Source organism: Tiliqua scincoides, chromosome 2 (genome assembly GCF_035046505.1).
Source record: "Tiliqua scincoides isolate rTilSci1 chromosome 2, rTilSci1.hap2, whole genome shotgun sequence".
Lineage (NCBI taxonomy): Eukaryota > Metazoa > Chordata > Lepidosauria > Squamata > Scincidae > Tiliqua > Tiliqua scincoides.
The window spans coordinates 133,001,971-133,025,022 of record NC_089822.1 but is presented as its reverse complement, the minus strand read 5'-3'; the positions used below and the strand labels follow the sequence as shown (position 1 = coordinate 133,025,022).

At 47.1% G+C, this 23,052-nt stretch overlaps 1 protein-coding gene across 4 annotated transcripts in view; it reads left to right on the top strand.

The window, feature by feature from the left end:
* NCKAP5L (NCK associated protein 5 like) overlaps positions 1-23,052 on the top strand; it is a 42,758-nt gene that overhangs the window by 12,398 nt on the left and 7,308 nt on the right. Inside the window, exons 1-9 of one of the 4 annotated variants that reach the window (XM_066615281.1) lie at positions 7,999-8,081; positions 12,020-12,089; positions 13,803-13,907; positions 15,507-15,575; positions 15,694-15,732; positions 16,571-16,684; positions 19,320-19,433; positions 20,340-22,444; positions 22,830-22,992. In XM_066615281.1, coding sequence (XP_066471378.1) covers positions 13,806-13,907; positions 15,507-15,575; positions 15,694-15,732; positions 16,571-16,684; positions 19,320-19,433; positions 20,340-22,444; positions 22,830-22,992 — 2,706 coding nt within the window. In that variant the 5' untranslated portion in view covers positions 7,999-8,081; positions 12,020-12,089; positions 13,803-13,805. Of the gene's footprint in view, positions 1-7,998; positions 8,082-12,019; positions 12,090-13,766; positions 13,908-15,506; positions 15,576-15,693; positions 15,733-16,570; positions 16,685-19,319; positions 19,434-20,339; positions 22,445-22,829; positions 22,993-23,052 lie in introns of those variants that run through there. The other 3 variants (XM_066615279.1, XM_066615282.1, XM_066615280.1) reach the window with 3 other exon arrangements.

Genomic DNA, 23,052 nt, shown 5'->3' with positions numbered 1-23,052 from the left:
GAGTATCCACGCGCCCTCTCTTGAGCTTTCCTGAAAGCCCCCGTCCTCTTCCAACTGTTTCCAGAATGTATCTCTCATCCCTTTCCATCTGTCACCCTGTCAATCTAATTTTCATTCATTCCTGTTCAGATAGCCTAGATAAGTTTTGAATGTCGGTTATACAGAAGTGTATGCTATAGTCCTAATTTTCATTACTGTTAGTTTTCCAGCTGTAAAAGTAGTGGAGCAGAAACCTAGGGCCTCGACCTCAAGGACAGCATTGGCCGTGCACTAGATGAGTTTTTTAGGGCCTTCTGAATTTCTTTCCCTGTTCAACCACTGGCGGTTGGTCTTTCTCTCTCTATGCACTTTCTGTCCCCCACCAACAACTCCCTCCCCCCACTCTGGATAACAGATGTCCTCCTTTCTCACCACCAGTTTGAGCTTTTGGCCCAAGAAGTGTTGAGGCTTACTCTGAATCATGCTCTAAGCAACAAACTCATCTGCTTCCAGTTATCTAGCGGCTCCTCCCCACAGTGCCCTTCTGCATGTTTTTCTTAGCCCATCTGATTGGTGGGACACACCCTTCTGTGTGAGTGCCAGAGGCACCTTGTGAATCAAGCCTTTGTGGGGAGAGAAGAATGAAGAGACAGGCAAATGGGATGGTGGCCTCCTACAGCTGGACTCCAGGGGGTGAAGAGCCAAGTATGCTAACTGCATCTCCAGTGGAGGGGGGAGGCGTAGGCTCCATTTCTTTCATATTCTTGACAGTATGTCTGAATGTTGAGGTTTGTAGTGTGTGTTTTGATTCTGTGGTCGTCTGTGCTCTCATATTGTAGCAGCAAGGCAAAGATTACAATAGAATAGACTGTCCTAGTTGCTCTGCTGCCCCTCTGTCTTGTGACATGACCTTCTCCATCTTCTCCCTGAGCTCTCTGGTTTAACTTCAGCAAGACTGGCAGAAATTACAACCATAGTATAAATGTTTTGCCCAAGGCCATGTGAAAAATCATTAGCAGAGAAAGGACTTGATCTACTTGTGGAGGAATCGACCCTGTTGTGAGGAAGGACATCTTGATCAGGATTTTTCAGGAAGTTTTGCTCAGTCTCTTTTCTTGGTATCCAGTTATAATCCCAAGGACCTCTTGAGCTGAGTGCAAAGCAATTAAGGAACAATGTCTTCTCTGCAGTCCTGCCCCTCTTGCCCTGTGTTGTTGAAAGGTCTTCTGCAGAGGTAAGGAAATGTCATTTTAACCTCTACAGTAGCTCTGCCTTATTGGCACGGCCTGTGTATTGATTTGTCTCCCAAACCTTCCAAAAAAGGTTTCCCTGTTTGTTTGTTTTCTTTTAAGGAAAAAACAGGCAAAACCAAAATCAGCCCAGTTTTGAATCAGCATGGCTAATTTCAGCCTGATGTTGGGAGAATGAATGCTTTTGGTAAAGCAGAAAATCAATGGAATTTGATCAGAAAATCAATGGAATCAATTTGAGCAGAAAATCAATGGAAAAATCAATTGAATTGCACACTCTCAGTTATGTGTTATGAGTTGTATGTTGTATGTAGAGCTTCTGGCTTAACACACCAGACACCTTAAAGGTGTCTTTGATTCATGGTTCTCCTCATGTCCTCCTGAAAAGTGGATTTGATTCTTGGTTCTCCTACAGTGGTTCCCAACCTTTTTCACTTACATATCACTTGGCAGCCCATTTCCATAAATTGTACCCTTCATATTAGCAAAATGTTTGTAATTAATAATACAAGTCCTCATCTCCTCCATATGAAAGCCCAGGCTTCATGTATTCATCACATATTTTCTCTTTTCATCTGAAGACTCTGCCTTTGCACTGTTTTGCACCAGACGTGTGCTGAGAAATTCTGGGTGATTGATCACTTTCCATATTATGTTTCAGCTTTTTCACTGTGCTGGTTTTCAGTCACTGGTTCATAGATGAATTGATGACCAAAAACTAGCTATTGTGGGGCTTTCAGAGCCAACTAGCTACCTCCCTTCCTGCCTTGCTGGTCCTTGCAAGGCATTTTTGAGCACTGCCTGCCTTTTTCTCCCATTATTTCATTCTTTTTCAAGTACCCCTAAAGGTCCTGTTGAGTGTCCCTGGGAGTACATGAATACCAGGATGGGAACCACTGTTTTACTGGTATGTAGTTTACAGTGCACTTTGATAGTGTTTACAAAAAGGTGGTGAAGACCAGAATTTAAAAAAGAATAAAAATGTATCTTATGATCTTTTACTGTGTTTTTAATAAATTAGAGACTACAGTTCTTAGGTAACAATTTGTGGTAGATTATTTTTCAGGATCTGGCCTCGGGTAAAATCAGACAAAACTATAGTCAGACACCCCCCCCCCCATGTTTAACCCCTGACTTATCCAAGGGTCATAGAAAATTCCATGATTGTTGGCTCAAAATCTGTCCTCGGCTTATCTTTTGGGTCAACTTATAGGTGAGTATCTGTGGTAACTCTTCCAGGGGGTCCCTCTCACTTGCTCTTTGAGTAATGGGGTAATAGTGCTTGTATATTGGCAGCACTATTTCCTGATGCACTTTTTCCAGCCACCAGTCTATATGGTTTGTGTTTTTCTCTTGCAATCTTCTGTTCCCTGATGGACTTCCTCCTCGCCAGTGGAAAAATTATGGTACAAGTGGGCGCCAAGATTTTTTTCTGATTAATTGGTTTTCAAATTGTGTCCCAAGGAACTTCTGGGATTCTTCAGAAACTTACCTGATGAGATCAGAGGAGGTAGTTCAGATTTCTGCTTTCCAGCGAGTTTCTGCAACATGAAGCCACAGAAGAGTACTGGGCATACTGTATTTTAAGATGTGCATGTCTGGTGATGGTGTGGTTTGTGAATTGAGTGCGCACGCTAGAACACTAACCCCAAACCTCATGTGTTACATTTTTGTTCCATGGCAAAAGGTTAGGGAGGGGTCCTCAGCAGAAAAACTGATGTTGAAATGATTCTCTGAGTTTGGAAAAACCACTGTTTCCTAGTCATTTTGCCAAGGTGTTACAGACTCGGAGGTGCACTGCTCTTATGTGACCAACTGTCAAAAAATTGGAGCTTTAGACCATCAATAAATTGGTTGGCTTTCATATCACCATTGCAATTACAGAGACAGCCTTTAGCTCTCTTTATTTATTTATTTATGCAGGTATGTATATACCGCCTTTCTTTGGTCATCAGATTTCTCCTCAGACTTTAATCCAAGGCAGTTTACATAGGCTTTTGTCTTTAAAATACATGACAATATCCCGAGTATCTTAGTGAGTGAACAAGTTGTGTCTGCTGGAGCAGACACGGTCGGCAACTCTAGCATTATATTGAGTCTTGGATGGCATCTTATCTATCTTTTTTAAGAGAACTGGTGGGCAGATGAATGGATGAAGACACATCCTTCTCCTGTTTCACTCCAAATTGCCCCCTCCCAAAGCTGCTTTTCCTTAACAGACTACAGTGGTTGGGGTCATGTATCTATCTCCTTTTTGTGTGTGGCAATATGAAGCCAATTCTTCTTTATGAGCAATTGAACACATTTTGGAAACATGGCATTAAGATCTAAGGGTGCAACTGAGACAAAACGAACATTGTTCATCCCACTGAAATCAGTGGATCTTAAGGCATGCTTAGTTCTTCTGGTTTCTCCCTAAACTGTAATACATGTCTGGGGAGGACAAGAAATTCAAGAATAGTAGTGTAGCTGTGTTGATCTTGCTTATCATGTGAATGGCTGACCAATGCATCGGTCCACTTGCCCTCTTTCTGGTGAATGTGAGGTACAAGAAGAAGATTTGTAGCACTTTTTCTCTGTCCGCGAGATGCAACAACCTGGCTAAAATTTTGTCAGAATGGCAAGTGCAGTGTCAAAAGTGCTTATCTGTAGCCACACTTCTACTGCCTGTGAATTGAATATTTTCTAAATATGATAACTTAGTTTCTAACCTCCTTAATTGTTGTACACACAAGAATTATGTCTTGTACCAAGGGGGCATTTTTATCTTGCCCTTCCTCCAGGGAGCTCAGGGTTTTGTATATGATTCTTTCCCTCCTCTTGTCCTTGCAACAATCCTGTATGGTAGATTAGGCTGAGAGAGGGTGACTGGCCCAAAGTCTCCTAGGAAGCTTCATGACAGAGCAGAAATTTGAACCTGGGTCTTCCAGATCTAAGACTGACACCAGAACCACTACACAATCCTAGCTCTCTTATCTTCTTGGGCAATGCCTGATAATTAAATGTCAGTCCATGGACTATTTCCCCCACAAGTGACTTGCTTAAAACTTTGAGCTTCTTATATCATTATATGCATCTGTAATATTTTTAATTGTTTTAATCTATTGTTAAAATTGTATAAGATTCTGTCTCCATGTGATAAACGAAATGTTGGTTGTGTTAGCTTACATGCACTGTTTTTAATTTATTGTGCTTTTGCTTTTTGTTTCTGTTCTTTTCACCAACAGATTGGTCCAATAAAGTATTGTCATAACTCATTTTTCTGTGTTCCATTTTCAGGAAAAAGTTTTGTCTAATTTTATTTTCCTTCCAATTCATTTTTGTTTAATTAAAAGAGCAGTTATTTTGTGCATTGCTTGGTTCAGAGCACTTTGCATAACTTCCCAAAAGGAGATATTCCTGCTGTCAAGAAAATAATGCTGGAAAATCATCTGTTAGCCCTCCACCACATCCAAACAACTTTGGTAAACACATCAGTGAGACTGGAGAAAATTGATTCACTTTCAATTATCTGATAGGTCAAAGCTTAAATAGAATTGTTTTTGAGATGCCTTTAAAGAACCTGCTTCTTAAAAACAAGATCTTAATATTCTTCTGACCTGGGTGGGTGATATTCTGAAAAGAGAGTTGTTTTCATGAGATGCTTTTTACCTTATTGGCGGCCCATCTGGTACCAAGTGCAAATTGCTCTGGAAAATAGTCAATTGCTTCTCTCCCTCCATTTTTTTGGTCTAGCCATGCTTTATGTGCAATGCAATTCCAGAGGTTTCAGTAAGAAACCATGCCATTTTACTCTTGAACTAGTTCCTTCTAATTTAACTGTCATTTTCTGACTTTATACTCTGAATTACTACTAACAACATTTAGATTTGCACCTCACTCCATTTATATACTTGGGGGTGGGGGAAAAAAAACAAACGCTGCCCTTCCCAGACCATGGTACCAAATGACAGTCTTTTGGAGGATAATTGCTCCATACTAAATCTTCTGTAATCTGCGCCTTAAACTCAGAAGCTTAATTTGGAGGCAGGGCCAGTCCTGGGAAACAGGGGTCTGTGTTCTTCAAGGTAATGTAATTGAATCTGGATATAAATTCATTATGGGTGCATACCAAGGATACTTTAATATGCACTATAGTTGCCATTTTATCACTCTGCCATCAGGGTCGTGATGGAGAATTTTTCTACCCTTCATTCTTGCTTCTGACTGAAGTGTGGAAGCTAGTCCATCTTAAGTAACTTTTAAATACAGAGGGCCTGGTACATATTTTGGATGATTGTTCCTTTAGAAACATTAAGATAGATAAACCAAGCATGTAAAGATTAAGGTTACAACCTAGAGAAGAATAAGGATAGTCTTGAAGCTCATTACAAATGGTATCATCAGTTTTTCTGTATGCTTACCTATTTGCCTCAGTGTGGTTCTTCCTATAATAGGGCAGTTTTAATAGATTAAGGATCTATTGTCAGTGTGGACCAGACGGTGCTGTTGCTTTTTTCTAGTTATCTGCGAAACATCTCTTTGCCATGATAATTCTGTGTTATGGGCAGAATTCAGGTATGATTGTGAACACATTGCATAAAAGGTGTCCAGGTGCATAAAACCAATAGAAACAGTTCCTTGTTGTCCTGTGTACTGTTGTTGCGTATTCATGTTGCAACCTTGGTCAGCAACTAGATTTTCCTAGAAAGGATTGCTTTTAGATGGAAGTGCAGGAGAGGTAGGCCAAGGCCACCACCCTCAAAGTTGCTCACTAGTAATTGCTTTGTTAGTTGCACCATTCTCTCTGTGTCCCCGTCCCCCCACTTTTCACTGTGATGAAAGCAAATGGAAAGGATGGTTGTCTTATGCACGCACACACATGTATGTGTCTGGCTGTGGTTCAGGGTTTCTACTTGCTGCTCATTGGCTTAAAAGATTGTGACTTTGTTTATGTGGAGCTATTGATCTGGGAGAGTACCATTTTTAGAAGCGACAATTTTTTCCCATTATTAAAAACTTTCCTAGAAAGTGAAAACTAGGCAAAAATAGACCAGAATCTTCTCCACCTTCCTGATAAGAAATTAAACAAAATTTCATCACACTGATTAAAGTGTGTGCCCAACATTTTGGTTAAACTGAATTTTAAGGGGGTGAAAATAACATACTTCTCATTAAAGGAGGTTTTTGGGAGGAGGGAAGGCTGGACTTTCTAACCATCTCACACAGTCGGGCACTGACCTCAGATAGTTGTTGGAACCTAGAGTTGCTCTTACCTCCTGGTAGTGCGGTTGAAGCTAGTTTCTAGATTTTCTTTGTACGTTAATTCAGAGGTGCAGATGAAGCCTGGCTAAGGGACTAGGGTATGAAGTTAAAATAATCTCAGAGCCACAACCTTAAATGACTCATCCCTGTGCCCAGTGAGAGATGGTGCTCTATGACAGTGGTTTCCAACCTAGTGTCCATGTATCCCCAGAACCTTTAGGGGTACTTGAAAAAGAATTTAAAAATGGCAGGTCTATATTAGAATATATTATGGGGCTGACAAGGCAGTAAGGAAGGCTGGCTGTGAAAGCCCCACCAGCTGCTAGTTTTTGGTCAACAATTAGTGTACTATCAAATATGGATCAGAGTTTGAAAACATATAAATTTGGAATAACAACAACTACAGGTCCAGCCTTGTTATACACTGTTTTTTTTATACACTGATTTGTCTCAACATGAATTGCCCCTACAAATGAGAAGGAATGTGCTGATCCACCTCCCTTCCCCCTGAGCTTGTGAAGGAAGGCTGGATGGCAGCGATTATCACCTTCTCCATTCTTTCCCCCTTGCTGGGGCTCCTGGTGAAGGGAGGGATTGCTGTCTCCTAGTGAAGCCTAAGTGCCTGGAGACTGATGGCCTCTGTGTGCATTACAAAGGTCATCAAGGCTGTTTTTAAATCACCAGAGCAAAGAAACTTTGTTTTTTAAATTGATTTGCTATAGTGTGTTTTTTGCCATCCACTTGAGTGAGTGAGTGAGTTCTTGGAATGGAACCTTCCTGAATAATGCGACTCAGCCTGTATATTAATTACATTTTGCTAATGTGAAGAGTACAATGTATGGAAATGGACTGCCAAGGGTGAAAAATTGTTGGGAACCACTGCTCTATGAGATACCCTAGCATTTTGGCTCACAGCTTCATACGGGTGCAAAGTATCTTCAAGGCAAGGGTGATTTCTCTCTTCCCCCCCCCCCCCCAAATTGAAGAGATTTCAAAATTAGGCCAGCAGCGGGGCATGGCTTTGTGCAGGAATCTTCTCTTTCCTACCTGATGTTCCCATGCTGGGCATATTTGCATGTCAGAACAACTGTCCCTGGGATCTGGGTTAGGGATCCCTTTATCAAGCAATCTGATTGTTGTGAAGTCTGCTTGAGGCTTCCTCCATAGGGGCGTGTGTATGAAGTCTTCTGTGGGTGGGGAGGGGTCGTTTTTGCAATGCTGATATGGAGCATTGCAATATGATATGGAGACCAATTTGGTGGAATGGGCTGGAGAATGCCCCTTTCTTTCCTTGGGGCGAGGATGGCAGCAGTTTAGTCTGCAGTGTGGACAATCCTAGACACATGGGCTTAGGGAAGGGAGGAAGGATGGATGGGGGGCGGGGGATCTGGGCTGAGATGAGCAGAGATGAGGTGGGGGACGGATGAGGCGGAGCTCAGACCCGGGAGTTTCCTCTCGCTGTTGCTGCTGCCCCCGCCTCCTCCTCAACAATAGCAGGCCCCGAGTTGGGCCGTGTCGGGCGAGAGGATGCGCAAAGGGTGCAGTGGCCTCTATCGCAGAACCAGGATCCAGCTTGGTCCCCAGTCCAGCAGCAACGGGACAGAGAGGGTGAGGAGAAGGAGGTGCAGTTGGGGGGGGGGGAACTGGTGATTTGAGGAGTGCTGGAGGAGAGGTTGTGGGTGAGCAAGGGGTGATTTAGAGGACTATGGAAGGATGGTTGCTGGGGTGTGGGTAGTGGGGTGGGCAAGAGGGAGAGAGCTCTGTGGAATGCCTGGGGCTTTGGAAGCCTGGTGATGGCTGTTGGGGTGATGGGAATGTCTTTTAGGGGGACCTTTTGGGGGAGTTAAATGATGCCGGTTTTGGAGGGCAAGCACCTGTGCCATGTCTCCAGTCTGTCTGTACAGTGACAGTCCTTGATGGAACGGAGAGCTTTAAAACCATGCTTTGCCCCTGAGCTGATGTGGGTGCTCAGGGGGCTTTGTGGGGGGTGAGAGGCCAGAGACGGGGTGGCAAGAATGGACAAGGTGATAGGTGTGTGTGTGTTGGAAAGCTGGCCGTGTCCTACAAATGGTCAGGAGCTTTGCGGTGATCGACGGTAGTGTGAAGGTATATGAGAGAATTATGTGCTTAAACAGCATTGCTAAAACTGGTCTGAGGGCAGTTTTGGTGGAAAGGAGTGTCTGATTTAAGGGTGAGCCTGTTTTCCCTCATGTTCTCTCTGACCCCCTTAGTGACTGTGGGGTGTGCCAAGAAGAGTGTGGTCTAGGGAGAGGTTGTTGTGGAAAGGGGATGTGGAGGGCGTCTAAAAAGCCCTTGCTTCTCAGGCAGTGGGTCATCCGCTGCAGCTGCAGTTCGCACTTAAAGGGGCTCAGACCTAACAGGATGTCTCTGCATTCCCTGCGGCTTACAGGCTGTGGTTAGTCTCTTTGTGCTGAGCATGTAGATGTTGGCACTACCCAGCAGGTTCCCTTTTTTCCAAAAACCAGGAACGCAGCCAAGGAAGCACAGTTCTCCCAGCATGCTGGTTTGAATCGGCTGAGTGCCTTTGGCTGCTAACTAGCCTGGAGGATCGTGCTAGACCTTGGCACGGCTGGCATGTACGCAGGAATGTTTGCTGGCATGCAGTGCGGTTGCCAATGCTAAAGAGTGGTTAAGAAGGGATGTGCATGACAGACATGGGTATCTTGTCTGCAAGGGATTCTGGGAGCTTGTATTGGAGATGTGAATGTGGAAGGGGGGTTGGTTGAGCAAGGGGATGTGGGGAGCACCCTTTCTTCGATTCTTCCAGAGGAGAATCCTTAGTGCTGCTTATTGGAGCATCTCAAAGCAACCACTGACCCAAACATCCCAACTGCCAGGTTTAATTAGACCCACTGTGTGTCCCTGAGGAAAGCAGAGATGCAAGGGGATTTTGCAAGATAACCAATGGAAGGCCTGGGGCACTGGGTGATCTTGTTCCTGTGTCATCCTGCCTCCTTTGGCCAATGATTCCATTTCCCTGCCCAGAGTTTTCAGCCAGGTCTCCACATGGGAACTGATTTTACTGCCAGGGCTTAGCCCTGAAATGCCTTAAGTGATAGTGTGAACATGTGCAAAGTGCCTGCCTTTTATGACTGGGTAACCACTGGTAGCTCCCCTGCATCCAGGTTGGGGAGCAGGGTAGGTTTTTAAGATAAGAGGCTCCAGGCAATCTTCAGCAAGGTACAGTGTCTCTTTAAAGATCAGGCTCTGGGTTCCTACTTTTCTTGTTGGCTCTATTGACTAAATCTCACTTCCTTGGCAGAGCTGCAGTTAGTAGATAGAAATTCAGCTTCCCAACTCATTCTCCTAAACTTATTGGACTTTGCTCCCCTCTGAGCAAGGGAATATAAACCACCCATCCTAACTCTTCACCAAAGAGTACATTAGTCTATAATTTTTATTGTAGGACTGTATTTAAAACTATAACTTACACTGTCCACATGCCATAAGCGTTTGGAGAAGTGGTTGGTTTTGTTGTGTGTTTCTCTATCCCCTTTTTTTGAGGAGGGGAATGACTTCACTGAGTTCTGGGAAGTTGCTCCCTATTTCTCTGGAAAGTAGAAGACAATAGAAACCAAAGGGATGGTACCCTCTGAATGAATTTCCTAGTTGACTGGTTTTTACATTGGAATTAGTTTTGCTTTGGATTCTTCGTATGGAAGCCCACCAAGAGGACCAATCATTGTTGGCTTGTGGCAAGACCAAGGGGAGTATGAGAAACACTGATTCTCTTTCAGACTGTTGAGGTCTTCTGTTTCTCTTTTCTCTTGTGGGACCCCTCCCCACCGTGGTTTTGTGTCAAATCTACACTCAGCCGTAACACTCACTGGTTAATTACTAACTCTTGGCCTAACCTATTTTACAGAATTGTTGGGTGGAAGGCCTTGTATGCTGCTCTGAGCTTCTCAAAGAAAGGGCAGAATGAAGAAAATAAATCCAACTAAGGAAATGCATGTTAAAAGTCTAACACAAAGTGTCAAAGCCATTTCATACAGAGGGCTGAATAGTTCCCATGGCGCCTGCTGAGGAAGTGATGTAATTAAAGAGGAAGTTATTTCCCTCCTCTGTTTTCCAAATATCTCTCTTGGGTTCTTTTTGCTCCTCCTCCTCCTCCTCTTTCCACCGCCCTGCCTCTCTCTTCCCTCCCTTTTATGCCGCCCAGTCCTTCCTCTTTTGCTATGATCTGGCAGCTGCCATCTTTGGTCTCCCAAGATCTTGCAAGATTCCTCAAGATCTTTGGGTCCAAAGTCTCACAAGACATTAGAACAGCATTGGAGGCCTCCAAATGTTGGCCATGCAGAGCTCTCTAGCTACATCATGAAAAGCTTCCACAGGCCAGCTGAAGAGCTTCTGTGGTCTGGATCCAACCCATGGGGTTTATATTTAACACCCCTGGTGTAACATATCACTGAGCTATATTGGTGTTGACAAGTTACCCCTTCTGTACTGCTGCCATAGACCAGTGAGTGGGTGAAAGCTTTGTATGTGGATAAATGCCCAGAATAATTGTTTGCCACCTTCAGTTAAGGAATCTGACATGTCAGAACTGTGAAAGTCTATTGCTTGAGAATCTCACCGAAAGGTGCCTGTCAAAATATCCCATACTATACCAGATTGAAGAGTGGTGAGGTGTAGTGTGTGGTTGCTTCTTTGAATGGCTGTTGAATTGAATGATGAAGTAATTTGTGACTCTCCCCCCCCCCCATGTCTCTGGAGATGTTTTAAGAAGGAAGCATGACATAAACATGTAAGGACAATAACATTGGTGACTGATATCAAATGTCCCTCTTATACAGCATTCTGCCATTGTCTGCTGAAGCCTCCAAGAAGCAAGATGGAAGGCCACAGCCATGGAACCTGGAGGGGGTGGTGATCAGAACCTCTGTTTTTTGTCTTCTACATTTTGGAAATTGGAGATATACTACTTCTGGAACCCCATTCTTGATGTGTGACCAACAGCTGTCATATGGCTGTGAATATATCTCCTCCTTAAAAGAAGCTATCTGTGGCTATCATTAGACACTGCAGGGCTCAGTCCCTGTCCTACTTCAGGAAGTGGAGTTTTGGAAGCAGAGGGTTTGAATCTGAGTACTTAAATCCCTCAGAGAAGAAGCAATGGGTCCACACCAAGCCATAAAATGAAAGAACTGATTTCACTCACTCACTCACTCACTCACTCACTCACTCACTCACTCACTCACACACACACACACACACACACACACACACACACACACACACACACACACACACACACACACACACACACACGGAAACTGCTGTTGTCAAGGAAATGTTCTTGAAGGAAAAGGAGCAAAGTGGAGAAGTCCTTGAGGCAATAACAAATGCCCTTCTGCAGTTTTTTTCCATACCTTTCACTTCCCCTTCTGAGATCCTGATGAACTTCTTTAAAGCTGCAAATCCTGGCTGGGTCTTGTGATTTGACAACCATGTTTCAATTGAGGCAGAGGTTGAAGGTGGTATCAAGAATGTTTATCACAAGTCTGTCTCTGCTTCTTTTTCAGGTAGGAGTGACTAAGGAAGGCCTGGAGATTTGACCAGCTGTAGTATCTACTTCCAGGTCCTTGGGAAAAGGTAAGGGAAAGGCTGAAACAGAGCCAGCCCCTGGCAGTTAATGTTTTGAGGTGCAGAACCCAGATGACAGATCCACACGCACACTAATGAACATGGGGCATAAATACATTGGGAGATCCACTTGCACAAGCCTCTTTGAAACAACCTGGAGTTGTGCAAAAGTGCTGCTGTGCTTGTGTGAGAGAACATTCAATTATGCCCTGTGGCCAGATATGTCTTCCACTCTTTTGCCCTTAATGGCCTCCATGCTGTGTCATGTTACCTTGCCTCATGGCAGAAATGCCTTTGGGCCACTGGTTCTTAAAGTGTGCGCACAAGTGGGTCCTTGACACAGGGCAAGAGCTTAGGAAGCCTTTTGGGCCTCTTGTAAATGCAGGATATTATATTTGAAAGCAGCCTGGGTTTGAGGCTGAAGCAGTGGTCAGCCCTTTAAGGATGGAGTGACAGCTTGGGCCTGGGGATCAGGTGAGGGGCTGGGTGAAGATGGGGTAGAGGGTGTGTGTTGAGACTCTCGATGCCCTCCCAAGCGAAGTGAGGAATCAGGGCTGCAACCTTGGGGCAACTGATTATTTTATATTGAATGTTTTAGAAATCACCCATCAGCACAAGCTCCTAGGGTCACAAACTAAAGCAATACAGTAAAAATACAACAGAACAATATAAAACAGAAGCAGTAGTGTTTGTCCACTGAGTCAGATTCTTGGTCCTTCCAACTCAACATTGTCTACTCTGACAGTGGCTCAGCAGGTTATTGTCCAGATGGCTGTTCCCAGACTTGATACCCAAGATGCTTTTAACTGCAAAGATGCTAGGGATGAGTCTAGGATGTCCGCCCCCCCCCCCCCCCGAGCAATGGCCCTCTTCTCAGTGGTTTTTAGTACAGGATGCACCACTTGGAAATGTTTCATAATGCAAGTTAGAAAGTGAAAAAGAGTTCACTTTAAAAAGTGCACATATATTGTAGTATGTACATAGTCAATGTATATAGTCAATGTAAGCATTTCATTTGGCTGAAAGATAACGTTAGGGGATGAGTAAGGAAGATGAAATCTCTCCTAGTTGGTAGACTGTCAGTCTGCTGGAATGTGAGGCATCTAGTGGTTTGAAGGGTACTTCAAAAGGCTCTGAAGCTGTTTCTGCCAAGAGATACTTACTCTCCTTCCTCCTCCCCCTGCATCTAGCCTTAGTTCTTATCCTGAAGACTCTGTTCAACTCTCTTGAAATTGCACATGGAACACTCAAAGTTGGGGGTGCCTTGCAGGATGCCTGTTTGGGACACTGCCTGTGAACCATATGCAGCAAGCCCATAGTTTCTCAGGGGATAAGCAGGTTGTAAGTGTGAAAAATCATCTGGCACTGGAGTGCCCTCTCTAAAGCTGCTTTAAGAGAGCAGAGGCTCTGTGCCTTTAACAGCTGTGCAGTAGACAGGAAGTCAAGAAAAGTGGGTTTTTCCCAGCACAGAGTTGCAGTGTTGGGAAAAGTCACACATGTTGACTGGAGTGTTCATCCAGCTCTGAAAGGCATGTGTCCTCTGTCGGAAGCATGTTTGCAACCCTGCAGAGCGCCATTTCTAGCATAGACATGCTGGTAGCATTGTTGAACCTGCTGGGTGATTTCCATGAGCTGCCACATTTCTGGGGATGGAAGTGTGATTAATGGCCCCATCTTGGCTTGCAGTTCCTGGAGAGACATCTCTGTCCTTTTGTCCTGAAGGAAATGATGTCTGAAGCCAAGCTACAGGGGGAGATGAAGGCAGAAGGAGGCGGCAGTGAGCCACTGATGACTCAGGAGCTTCTTCAGAGACTCCGGGAGCTGGAGGTACAGTGTTCAGCTTGTTGGTCTTGCTCAGTTCTCAGCAGAGTTACCATTGTGTGCAGCTTGGAAAATTAACAGCAGGGACTTGGGATCCCATCCTAGTAATCTGGTGTGCGTCTCATCCCTTAACTCAGGGTGTCCAAAGTTTTTGGCAGGAGGGCCACATCATCTCTCTGACACCGTGTGGGGGGCTGAATTAATTTACATTTCAAATTTGAATAAATTTACATAAATGAATATATTAAAGATGAACTTATATGAATGAATGAAGGTCTTACAGTAGTTCAAGGCCTATAAAAGGCCTTGAACAAAGCAAGGCTGGCCTTTCCTTTGCTGCTCCTACTGCATCACAGACGTGAAACAACAAGCAGTGGAGGGAGCCCTCATCCCACAGCTCACTTGAGAGGCCAAACAGTTGCCCTCATGCTGAGAGCAGTTGCATCAGGCCAGTGTGGGCTCCAACAAATCTCTGGAGGGCCAGAGGATCATTGGAGGCTAGGGGCTCCCTGCAGGCCACATAGAGAGGCCTTGAGGGCCGCAAGTGGCCCCCGGGCCGGGGTTTGGGCACCCCTGCCTTAACTCATGATTTTATTGGTTACTGAACATAGATGTGAGACCCAAATGACCTCTGTGTCACATAGTTAGCACCATGCTTGGCAAGGCTGAGCAGCTGTCCAGGGACCATGAATGCTTCAAGGACTGACTGAATCTTCTACAGTCTTTATTCATTTTTATTATTTTTCTCATTTTTATACCGCCCTTCCTCCAAAGAGCTCAGGGCGGTTTATACCACTGCTCCTCCCCTCTTTCTTGTCCTCACAACAACCCTGTGAGGTAGGTGAGGCTGAGAGAAAGTGACTGGCCCAAGGTCACCCAGGAAGCTTTGTGGCTGAGGCGGGATTTGAGCCTGGATCATCCAGGTCTAAGTCCACCTCCCCAACCACTACACCACCCTGGCTCTTTATCCTTCTTCTCCCCCCCCCCAGCATAGTTAGCGGTTCTGCAAGTGACACGGTCTCACTATGGGGTGGGGGGGGAGCCTCTTGCTGATCATCCAACCTAAACCTGGGATCCCACCAGCTCTTCCAACCCCTGCAACAAGGCAATATTGGCCACTCTCCAGGTCCAGTCTAATGTATTTGAGACCATAGTGTGCCATGTGCACAGAGACTGCAGAAACATGCTTCTGGAGCATAAAGCTGCAGGTGAGGTAAGCAGTCAAGCACTACTCCTCCTCCTTGCATCTCTGCTCTGTATGGCATGTTCAGGAGTCTTTTGCATGAGTAGCTGATGCCTTGGGCTTGTGAGCAGTATGCGCATTGTGCCCACTATCAGGAAGAGGCAGCAAGCCAACAAAGTGAACCAACTTGTTCTTGTTTCTGAATGCGACCCACCCTCCCAAAAGACCGTGATTTCCCCCCAAAGTTCTTCATAGATATTCAGAGTTTATATTCTTGGGTTCCCAATACTAAGAGCAGACAGAGCAAGGAAGAAGGAACCAGGTGTCCTTGCTACCATTTCTAATCAACACTCTACTTGCATCTCTGGCAATGGAAACTGGACCCTTGTTTTCACATGCTTTCTGTCTCTTCTTGTCTTTAGGCAGAAAATTCTGCTTTGGCACAAGCCAATGAGAACCAGCGAGAGACATATGAACGCTGCCTGGATGAGGTATTGTCTCTCCCCCCCCCCCATTTTGTACAGCAATTCCTTTCTTTTTGGGCTCAGCCTGTCCTGTAGGTCCTGAAGGCTTTACTCATACCAGATGTCTGCTGTTACTGTTTTACAGGTAGCCAATCATGTGGTGCAGGCACTGTTAAACCAAAAGGTGAGTTTGTAACCTGTGCAGGCCTTTTGTGGGCACACACCCAGTGAATTGAAAAGAGTGGATGCCTTTTCAGTGAGCAAGAGAAGAGGCAATTGCCTGGGGACTCCCTGGTTCCAGCCCTGCTAAGAGCAGAGTCCTATAGGAAGGAATCCCCATTTCGGATGTTCCAGGCTGTGATTCTGAGCTCTTTCATTTGTAATAGGCCCCTTTGAATTGAGCAGGGCTTGCTTCTGAGTGCACATGCATAGGATCAGGCTGTTGGGGTGGTTTTTATTTTTGGTAGAATTTATTTTGTGGCAATTTTCTACGCCAGTTTAATTGCCCCATCTGTTGCCATGTCATGGGAAAAATATGCTGGCTGATTCCCTTGTCTCCATTCTCTGCTCAGAAGTCAGCTTGCTGCTCTGTGTGTGCGCGTGCATGTAGCTGCAACAGTTAAGCCGTTTGTACAGCAATTAAGGGAAGATGCAAAGAGGATGTACAGTCCCTCCCTATGAGGGAAATAAGAAGAGAACTTGCTAGATGCAAAGCATCACACCATTTCTTTTAGTGCAATAAAGTTGAACTTTTACGTTGCACTTTAAGGTGTTGAAATGCTTCGTGTCTCTTCCCAGTAATTCCTACAACCACCAAATTGGGTGGATTGGGGACCAAGGCTGTGGGGTACTTAAAAGTCATCAAGTAAGTCTGTGGCGGGGGTGAGCTCTGAAAGGAGGGGGGTTCGTAGCTCATTCTCTCGGGCAGTGTCTGAAGACCATTAAAGCTTGTCCCAGCACCAGTGAGGAAATCCGTCTCACTGGCTTGCATGCCACACCTACTGACCCCTGTGTTTCCTCAGGACCTCCGTGAGGAATGCATCAAGCTAAAAAAGCGGGTCTTTGACCTAGAGCGACAAAACCAGGCTCTCAGTGATCTCTTTCACCAGAAGCTGACATCTGGCTCTCTGTCCCAGGTAGGTCCCCAACCATTCTCCCATTCCAGCACTGGTGGACTTTTACTCAGACTGGCTTTGCATGTCCGCTTGAAGTGCAGTTGATCATGTGCGGCAGTGGCTGTAATATTGCAGAGCTAGAAGGAGCTCTTTGTATTGCATGGTTTAAACTGTTCCCCTGAGACGAACAGCATGTGCCTATCCTGTCTCTTTCCTTGTCTCACTGCGCTCCTCCCCTTCACATGGGGCTCCAGAGTGCTTTCCAAACAAGAAGCATTCATCGGGGGTTTTCTCACATATGCCTGTGTGTGATGAATCATTGGATCCTCGTAATGGTGCAGTCTGGACATATCTCATTCGTGTACTCTCACAGCTTTGGTACTTCTCAGGTCCATCACATCTCAGTGACTCTCAGATTTCCCAGTCTGAAAGTGGGGTGGGGGGGAGATGAGAACCAAGTCATTATTTCTGTTGGAGCCAAAGAGAAAATGGACCAGAGGTCTCCAAACTGTTTGAGGGCCGCGTCAAATATCTGGCATGTTGATGAGAGCCAAAAAAAATTTTTTTAAATATAAAATTTAAATAAATTCATTAGAGATGGAACTTAGATGAATGGATAAATGGGCTCAAATTTCCAGGTTTTCTCCAAGCACCAACACCACAGAAATAAAGCACAAACTCAAATGGGCCCCCATTCCATCAGCTCCCAAGCAGCTTACTTCATATGCAGGAGTAAAAATCTCAGATCCAGCACATCACAGGAAACAGCTGGAGCATGTTCTGAGGACTGGGGAGATCTCCCTGACCTTCGGAAGGCTTTTCAGAGCCTTCAGGGGGCACAAAAAGGTACTTCTGGTTTTTTTGGGAAAACCAGGAAGTGATGCTTTTTGGCCTTTAGAAGGTGTTTGAGAAGGCAAGCTCAGCCTCCCCGGCCCTCAGAACACTCTCCAGACACAACCAGAGCACAGCTCTGGTTGAGTGGGCCAGAGGCTTGCCACAGGAGAGATAGAGGCTTGCTGTGGGCTGCATCTGGCCTCCAGGTTTGGTGTCTGGAGACTCCTGGTGTAGGCAATGAAAGTGTGTAATCTTTCTGGGACTGATCAGTAGCAATCTCTTGCTTTGCTCCCAAGACATCTGATTCAATCACTGGAGAGAAAGAGAAGCTGCGAGTTGGACAATCTAGCTGTTTTAACTTGAAATTCAGGTCTTTGCCTCCTGCTGTGGGCATTTCATTTATGCTATTACGTGGGGTTTTTATCTAGTGTTGAATTCTATGCTGTCTTGTGTAATTCCCAGAAATACCTGACTGCAGCAACTAAATCACTTTTCATTTTCAGCAGATGTGGAACTATTGAGATCTTGGTCATTCAGGAAGTCAGGATTTGGCCCTCCCCTCTGCCACTGCATGTGCACACGTGTATATCCAGCAGTGTGGGAGCCCACTTTCCCATGGTGCAATTTCGCGCTACTGGGGAATGTGCATGACTGTTCAAACCCCATGGGCGGAGCCTATTATGACGAGTTGGGGATTGGCAGCCTTGGCAGGGTGCTAATTCGTTGGGAAAGACCCACATGGTTGACCTTGCCAGTGTTGTTGCTTGATTCAGGTATGTCCCTAAACAGTGTGGGATCACACCACAGAGAAGCAGTTCTCGCCCTTTCTCTATTGGGGGGAGAGGGTTGTGGGCTCTTATGTATCTTGGCCTGTAGATCAGTGGTTCCCCAACTTTTTAGCACCAGGACCCATTTTTTAAAACAACACTCTACTGGGACCCACCCAGGTTTACCAGACTTTTAAAAAAGGAGATCTAGAAATAAATATTTTATTTATTTATATCTTTATATAAATATAACTAGATAAAACTAGATAATTAGAAAAAAAGGCCCACAAACATTTATCTCCCTATATTTACACATGCTTGCAAACTGCAGGAGCTGAGCTCTTTGCAGGGTTAATTAGCAGCTACAGTATCTGATTTTTTCCATAGTCTTTGGCAGCGGTTTTCAAACTCTCAGGGAGTTTGAAAACTGCTCTAAGTCCTTGTGGGAGTGGGGGGAGGCAACGGGGCGGGGGGAAGGCAATGACGCAATCCCCAGGATTGTGTTGCTCAGGGGGCTGCAGGAGCTTGGTTGTAGTTACCAGAGCCTCCTGCAGACTCCTAGAAGTGCGGGGAGCCCTGCGTGACTGTCTGCAGGGCAGGGCTCCCCAAAGTTGAAGAAGTGAAAGTGGAATGACTGCACTCCACTTCAGGTTTTGCGGAGGCGGGGCAAGATTTTTCCACTTTTGCTTTTGATGCCTCGGGGAGCCCTGCAGATGGTCGCGCACCAGTCAGGCCCCTGCAGCCGCCTGAGCGATGCGATCCTGGGGATCACGTCGCTGCCTCCTCCCTGCCTCCTCACTGCCTCTGCCCCTCGGGCTGGGGTGTTGCGACGCCCCAAGTTTGAAAACCCCTGGTCTTTGGTCTTGAGGTAATTATCTGATTTTTTCCATCACCCTTTGGCGACCCACCAAAAATCAGATTGCAAACCACCAGTGGATTCTGACCCATAGTTTCAGAAACACTCCTGTAGATGGTTCTATTGAGGCTATATAGAGTTGCAATTCCATCTTTGCTGCAGTGCTTTTTGTCCTTCATGGTGTTGCTTCTCTCCTCAGCTACCAGTCCATCCTGCTTCCTTGCTCTCAGATCCATCATCCAGCTCCCAGCCAGGCACAGTAGAGAAGCTTCCAGTCCCGTTTCCCCTGGGCCGCTGCATTTTGCAGCGAGAGGTATGTACTATTTTTTTTTGTTTGCAAACCTTTCTTTGGCTGCCCAGCCTCAGACCATCTGCAAGGGCAGGGTTGCTTCCATCACACCCAGATCTCTGCCCTGTTGCATGATGTTTTGTAGCAGCCCAGAGAGCCACTGTGCACATTTCTTGGAATGAGGCCCAGAGCTGTTAATTGCTGCATTGCTGCACTCCTCTGCACAGTCCGTGCCATGGCTGCAGCTGAGGTTCCCAGGGGCCTGGCTTCACGACTCCCACTGAATCATGGGATTTTTGGACATTGCTCAATTTTTCCAGAGGAGGAGAGAAGGTCTGAGGTGGTTCAGGGTCACTGCCAAAAACAGAACTCCAGTATTTCACAGGCTGGGAATGCTTTTTGACAGAAGTGAACAATGGCAGGAGACACTGTTAACTGCGTGACCCAAAACCCAAAAGTAGGTCTGGCATTCTTCCCATTAGGATGCAGGAGGAAGGGCCTGGGAATCTGCATTGGGAGTAGGTAGGTCTTTCTATTGTTCTTTCCTTCCTTTAAGAGCTCAGCATAGTGCCCTTTGTTTCACGGCTTGTCCATTCATTCTCACAATTGATCCTGTGAGGTAGGCTAGTCTGGAAGATGTTCACTGGCCTAAGATGAACTCAGTAAGCTCCATGGCTGGATTTGACCCCAGGTGTCCTCAGTGTAAGCCCAACGACATTCTGCTGGCTCTGTGATAGGCATGGAACTGGGGTGCAGGGCAGTTGAATCTTGGAACTGGAAAGGACCCAAAAGCCATCTAGTCTAGTTCATGCTTCATGATTTGGGGGAGGGGGGGAGGTGGCATAACGAGGGATCTTGTGAGCAGTCCAAAGCCGTGAGTGGGAATTCAGGGCCTGGTCTCTTGCATCTCTGTCCTTTACTTTCCCACAGACTGTCTCTCAGGAGCAGTGCACTGGCACTCCTGGAGCCAACCCCCAGTCCCTGGAGGCTCTGTCCCCATTCCTGCGCAAAAAGGCCCAGATCCTGGAGGTGCTTCGCTCGCTGGAAGAGATGGACCCCCTGCTTGCTTTCCCGTCCCCTTGGAGAGACCCTGGGCAGTCAGCTTCTCCTGAAGGAGTGACTGCTGAAGCCTGGCCGTGCCTGCTGCTGGCCCAGGGTGAGGCTGTGCCCAGGCCACCTCCCTTGAAAGGGGAGGGCAGCTCCTCCTCCTCTTCAGATGAAGCTGGCGAACCTGACCCCCCAGAAAAAGGACACCCAGGGCAGGTGCTGCTGAGTGCTCTGGCTGAGCACAAGCTGGACCTGGGTGATGTGGAGACCTACTTGCAACATGTCCTGAGGGAGGCAGGTGAGAATGCTCTGCTCAATGGGGAGCCCAATGGGCCCTGCTTGATGGAAGGCTCTGGTGGCCAGGTCAGCAGCTACAAGCACATCCAGGCTGTCAGCTGCCTGGAAGCCTTGGGACCATCCTCCACCTGCAGGGAGCCAGTCTGTCTTGGGGTCATAGCGCCCAGTGAGGGCAAGGACAAGTCCCGGCAAGGTCCACCCATCCCTTCTCCCTCCAAGGTGCTCAAGCTGCTAAAAATGCCACCACCGCCACCCAGCTCTGCTGCCCTCCGCCTCAGCCCCCAGCTTACCCGCAGCTCCAAAATCCCCTGCCGGAGCAACACATATGAGGTGTATCACTCTCCTGCTCCCAGCTGCAAAGGCTCCCCAGACAGTCCCTTTCCCGCCGACCCCAGTGTTACTGGAGGACAGCCCTCTCCCAAGGCTGGCCGCCACCTTGTTCCTGTGCCAGCCAAAATCACGCCAACCTCCCCAGATCCCTTTGGCTACCACAAGCCCCACGAGTATGAAAACGTCTTGGAGCTGTCCCTCGGTAGCGCCATTGGCTCTCATTCTCACCCCTCACGAGAGGCCAAGCTAGACATGCCTGAAGCGCTTCCACCTACCTGCCGCTCAGTGCCTCTCCGCCCAGTGCCGCCCAGTGATGTCTCCTTGGAGCCGTGCCCCTTTGTGGGTGGACGGGAGAAACCAGGGCCCGAGATCAGGCACTCTCCACCTCTTGCTCGTCGAAACACAGACGGCTCCAAGAAGACAGCAAATGGCCCAAGTAAGCGGGCCTCTGAGGCGGCCAACATGCCCTTCAAAGAACGGCTCACTGTGCTTGGGAGGCTGAAGGGAGCAGAGGGGAAGGAGCCAGCAAGCTATGAGAAAGGAAGGGCCCCAGCCCGACCCTGTGAGCGCGCAGAGGGCTTTGCCGAGGTCCATCCCAGGTTGGGCACAGGAAGCAGCAGCCTCAAACACCATGAACCTTGCCATGGTGGTGAGCCAACCCCCAGGTGCTACTCTTCTCACTCTGTTGGCTCCCGTGGCAATGACCCTGAGCATCACGCCTCCAAGAACCGCCTGGTGGGTACACCGGCCGCAAGGAACCCTCCCAAGGCTCCACCACCAGGGAAGAATGCTAAGAGTCCTCATGGGAGCCCAACCAAACTACCTTCCAAATCACCTACCAAGGCCCCTGTGCCGGACCCCAAACCCTGCCTGCCACCAGCCAAGCCACCCACCAGCATGGGGCGCAAGAACCCGCCTTGTCCAGACCCTGCCAGGGGCAAGCCTGGGCCCTCAGCCAGCATTGAAGAGAAGGTGATGAAAGGCATTGAAGAGAATGTCTTGCGGAGGCACAAAGGTGGGCCGGCTGTGGGTGAGGCTAAGCAAAAGAACTCCAGTGGCCTTGCCAGCTGGTTTGGCCTGCGCAAGAGCAAACTGCCTGCCCTCAGTCGGAGGCCAGAGGCCCCCAAAGTCAAAGAGGGAAAGCTGGTTTCTCGCAGGCTGGAAGCTGAGAGCCTTAACATTTCCAAGCTCATGGAGAAAGCGGAGGACCTGCGCAAGGCCCTGGAGGAGGAAAAGGCCTATATCAACGGACTGGCCCTGGACAAGCCACGCCCCCATACCTGCGACACTGGCCACAGCCAGCTCACCCTCATGTACCAGGAGGTGACTGCGGAGAACTTCATGCAACAGCTGCTCAATAGGTAGGTTGGGGAGCTGAAACTCTTGCACTGCTGGTTAGGAGCATGGGGTTATGGGTACTGACGCATTGAAATCTGTATTTGTCTCCAGGTTGCACTAAAGGAATCAGAATGCCAAATCAAGAAATGTTGGTTTGCAACCTGTAATTTTTTAAAAATCAATGTTTAAAAGCCATTTTTATGTAATTTGTATAATTCTTGTTCTGCTGGGTCTCGGAGGGGGGGGGGGCGTCCAAACTGCTGAACTGTGCAGTCTATGCCCTGCCTTGGTAGAATTTCTTTTTCTCCCAAGAGAGGAGATCAGTATTTCTGACTTGTGGGAACCAAAAGCAGTGAGGGGAGGACTGTCAGGTGGCGCGTCACCTTTTTAATCTGCACTGTGCTTCAGGGTGGATGGGAAAGAGGCTCCGTTTGAGACTCACCTGGAGCCGAAGAATGAACTGCAGGGCCTACAGAGGGGACTGCATGATGCCAAAGACCCCCGGCTCATCCGGCCTCCACGCAATGGCATTGTTGGGCACCTCCATTCTTGCCCTGAGGCGCCTGCTAAGGTGAGCCAGCCTTGGCCCCCAAAGTCCTCCCTGCCTGGTGCTGCTTCATAATTGGAAACA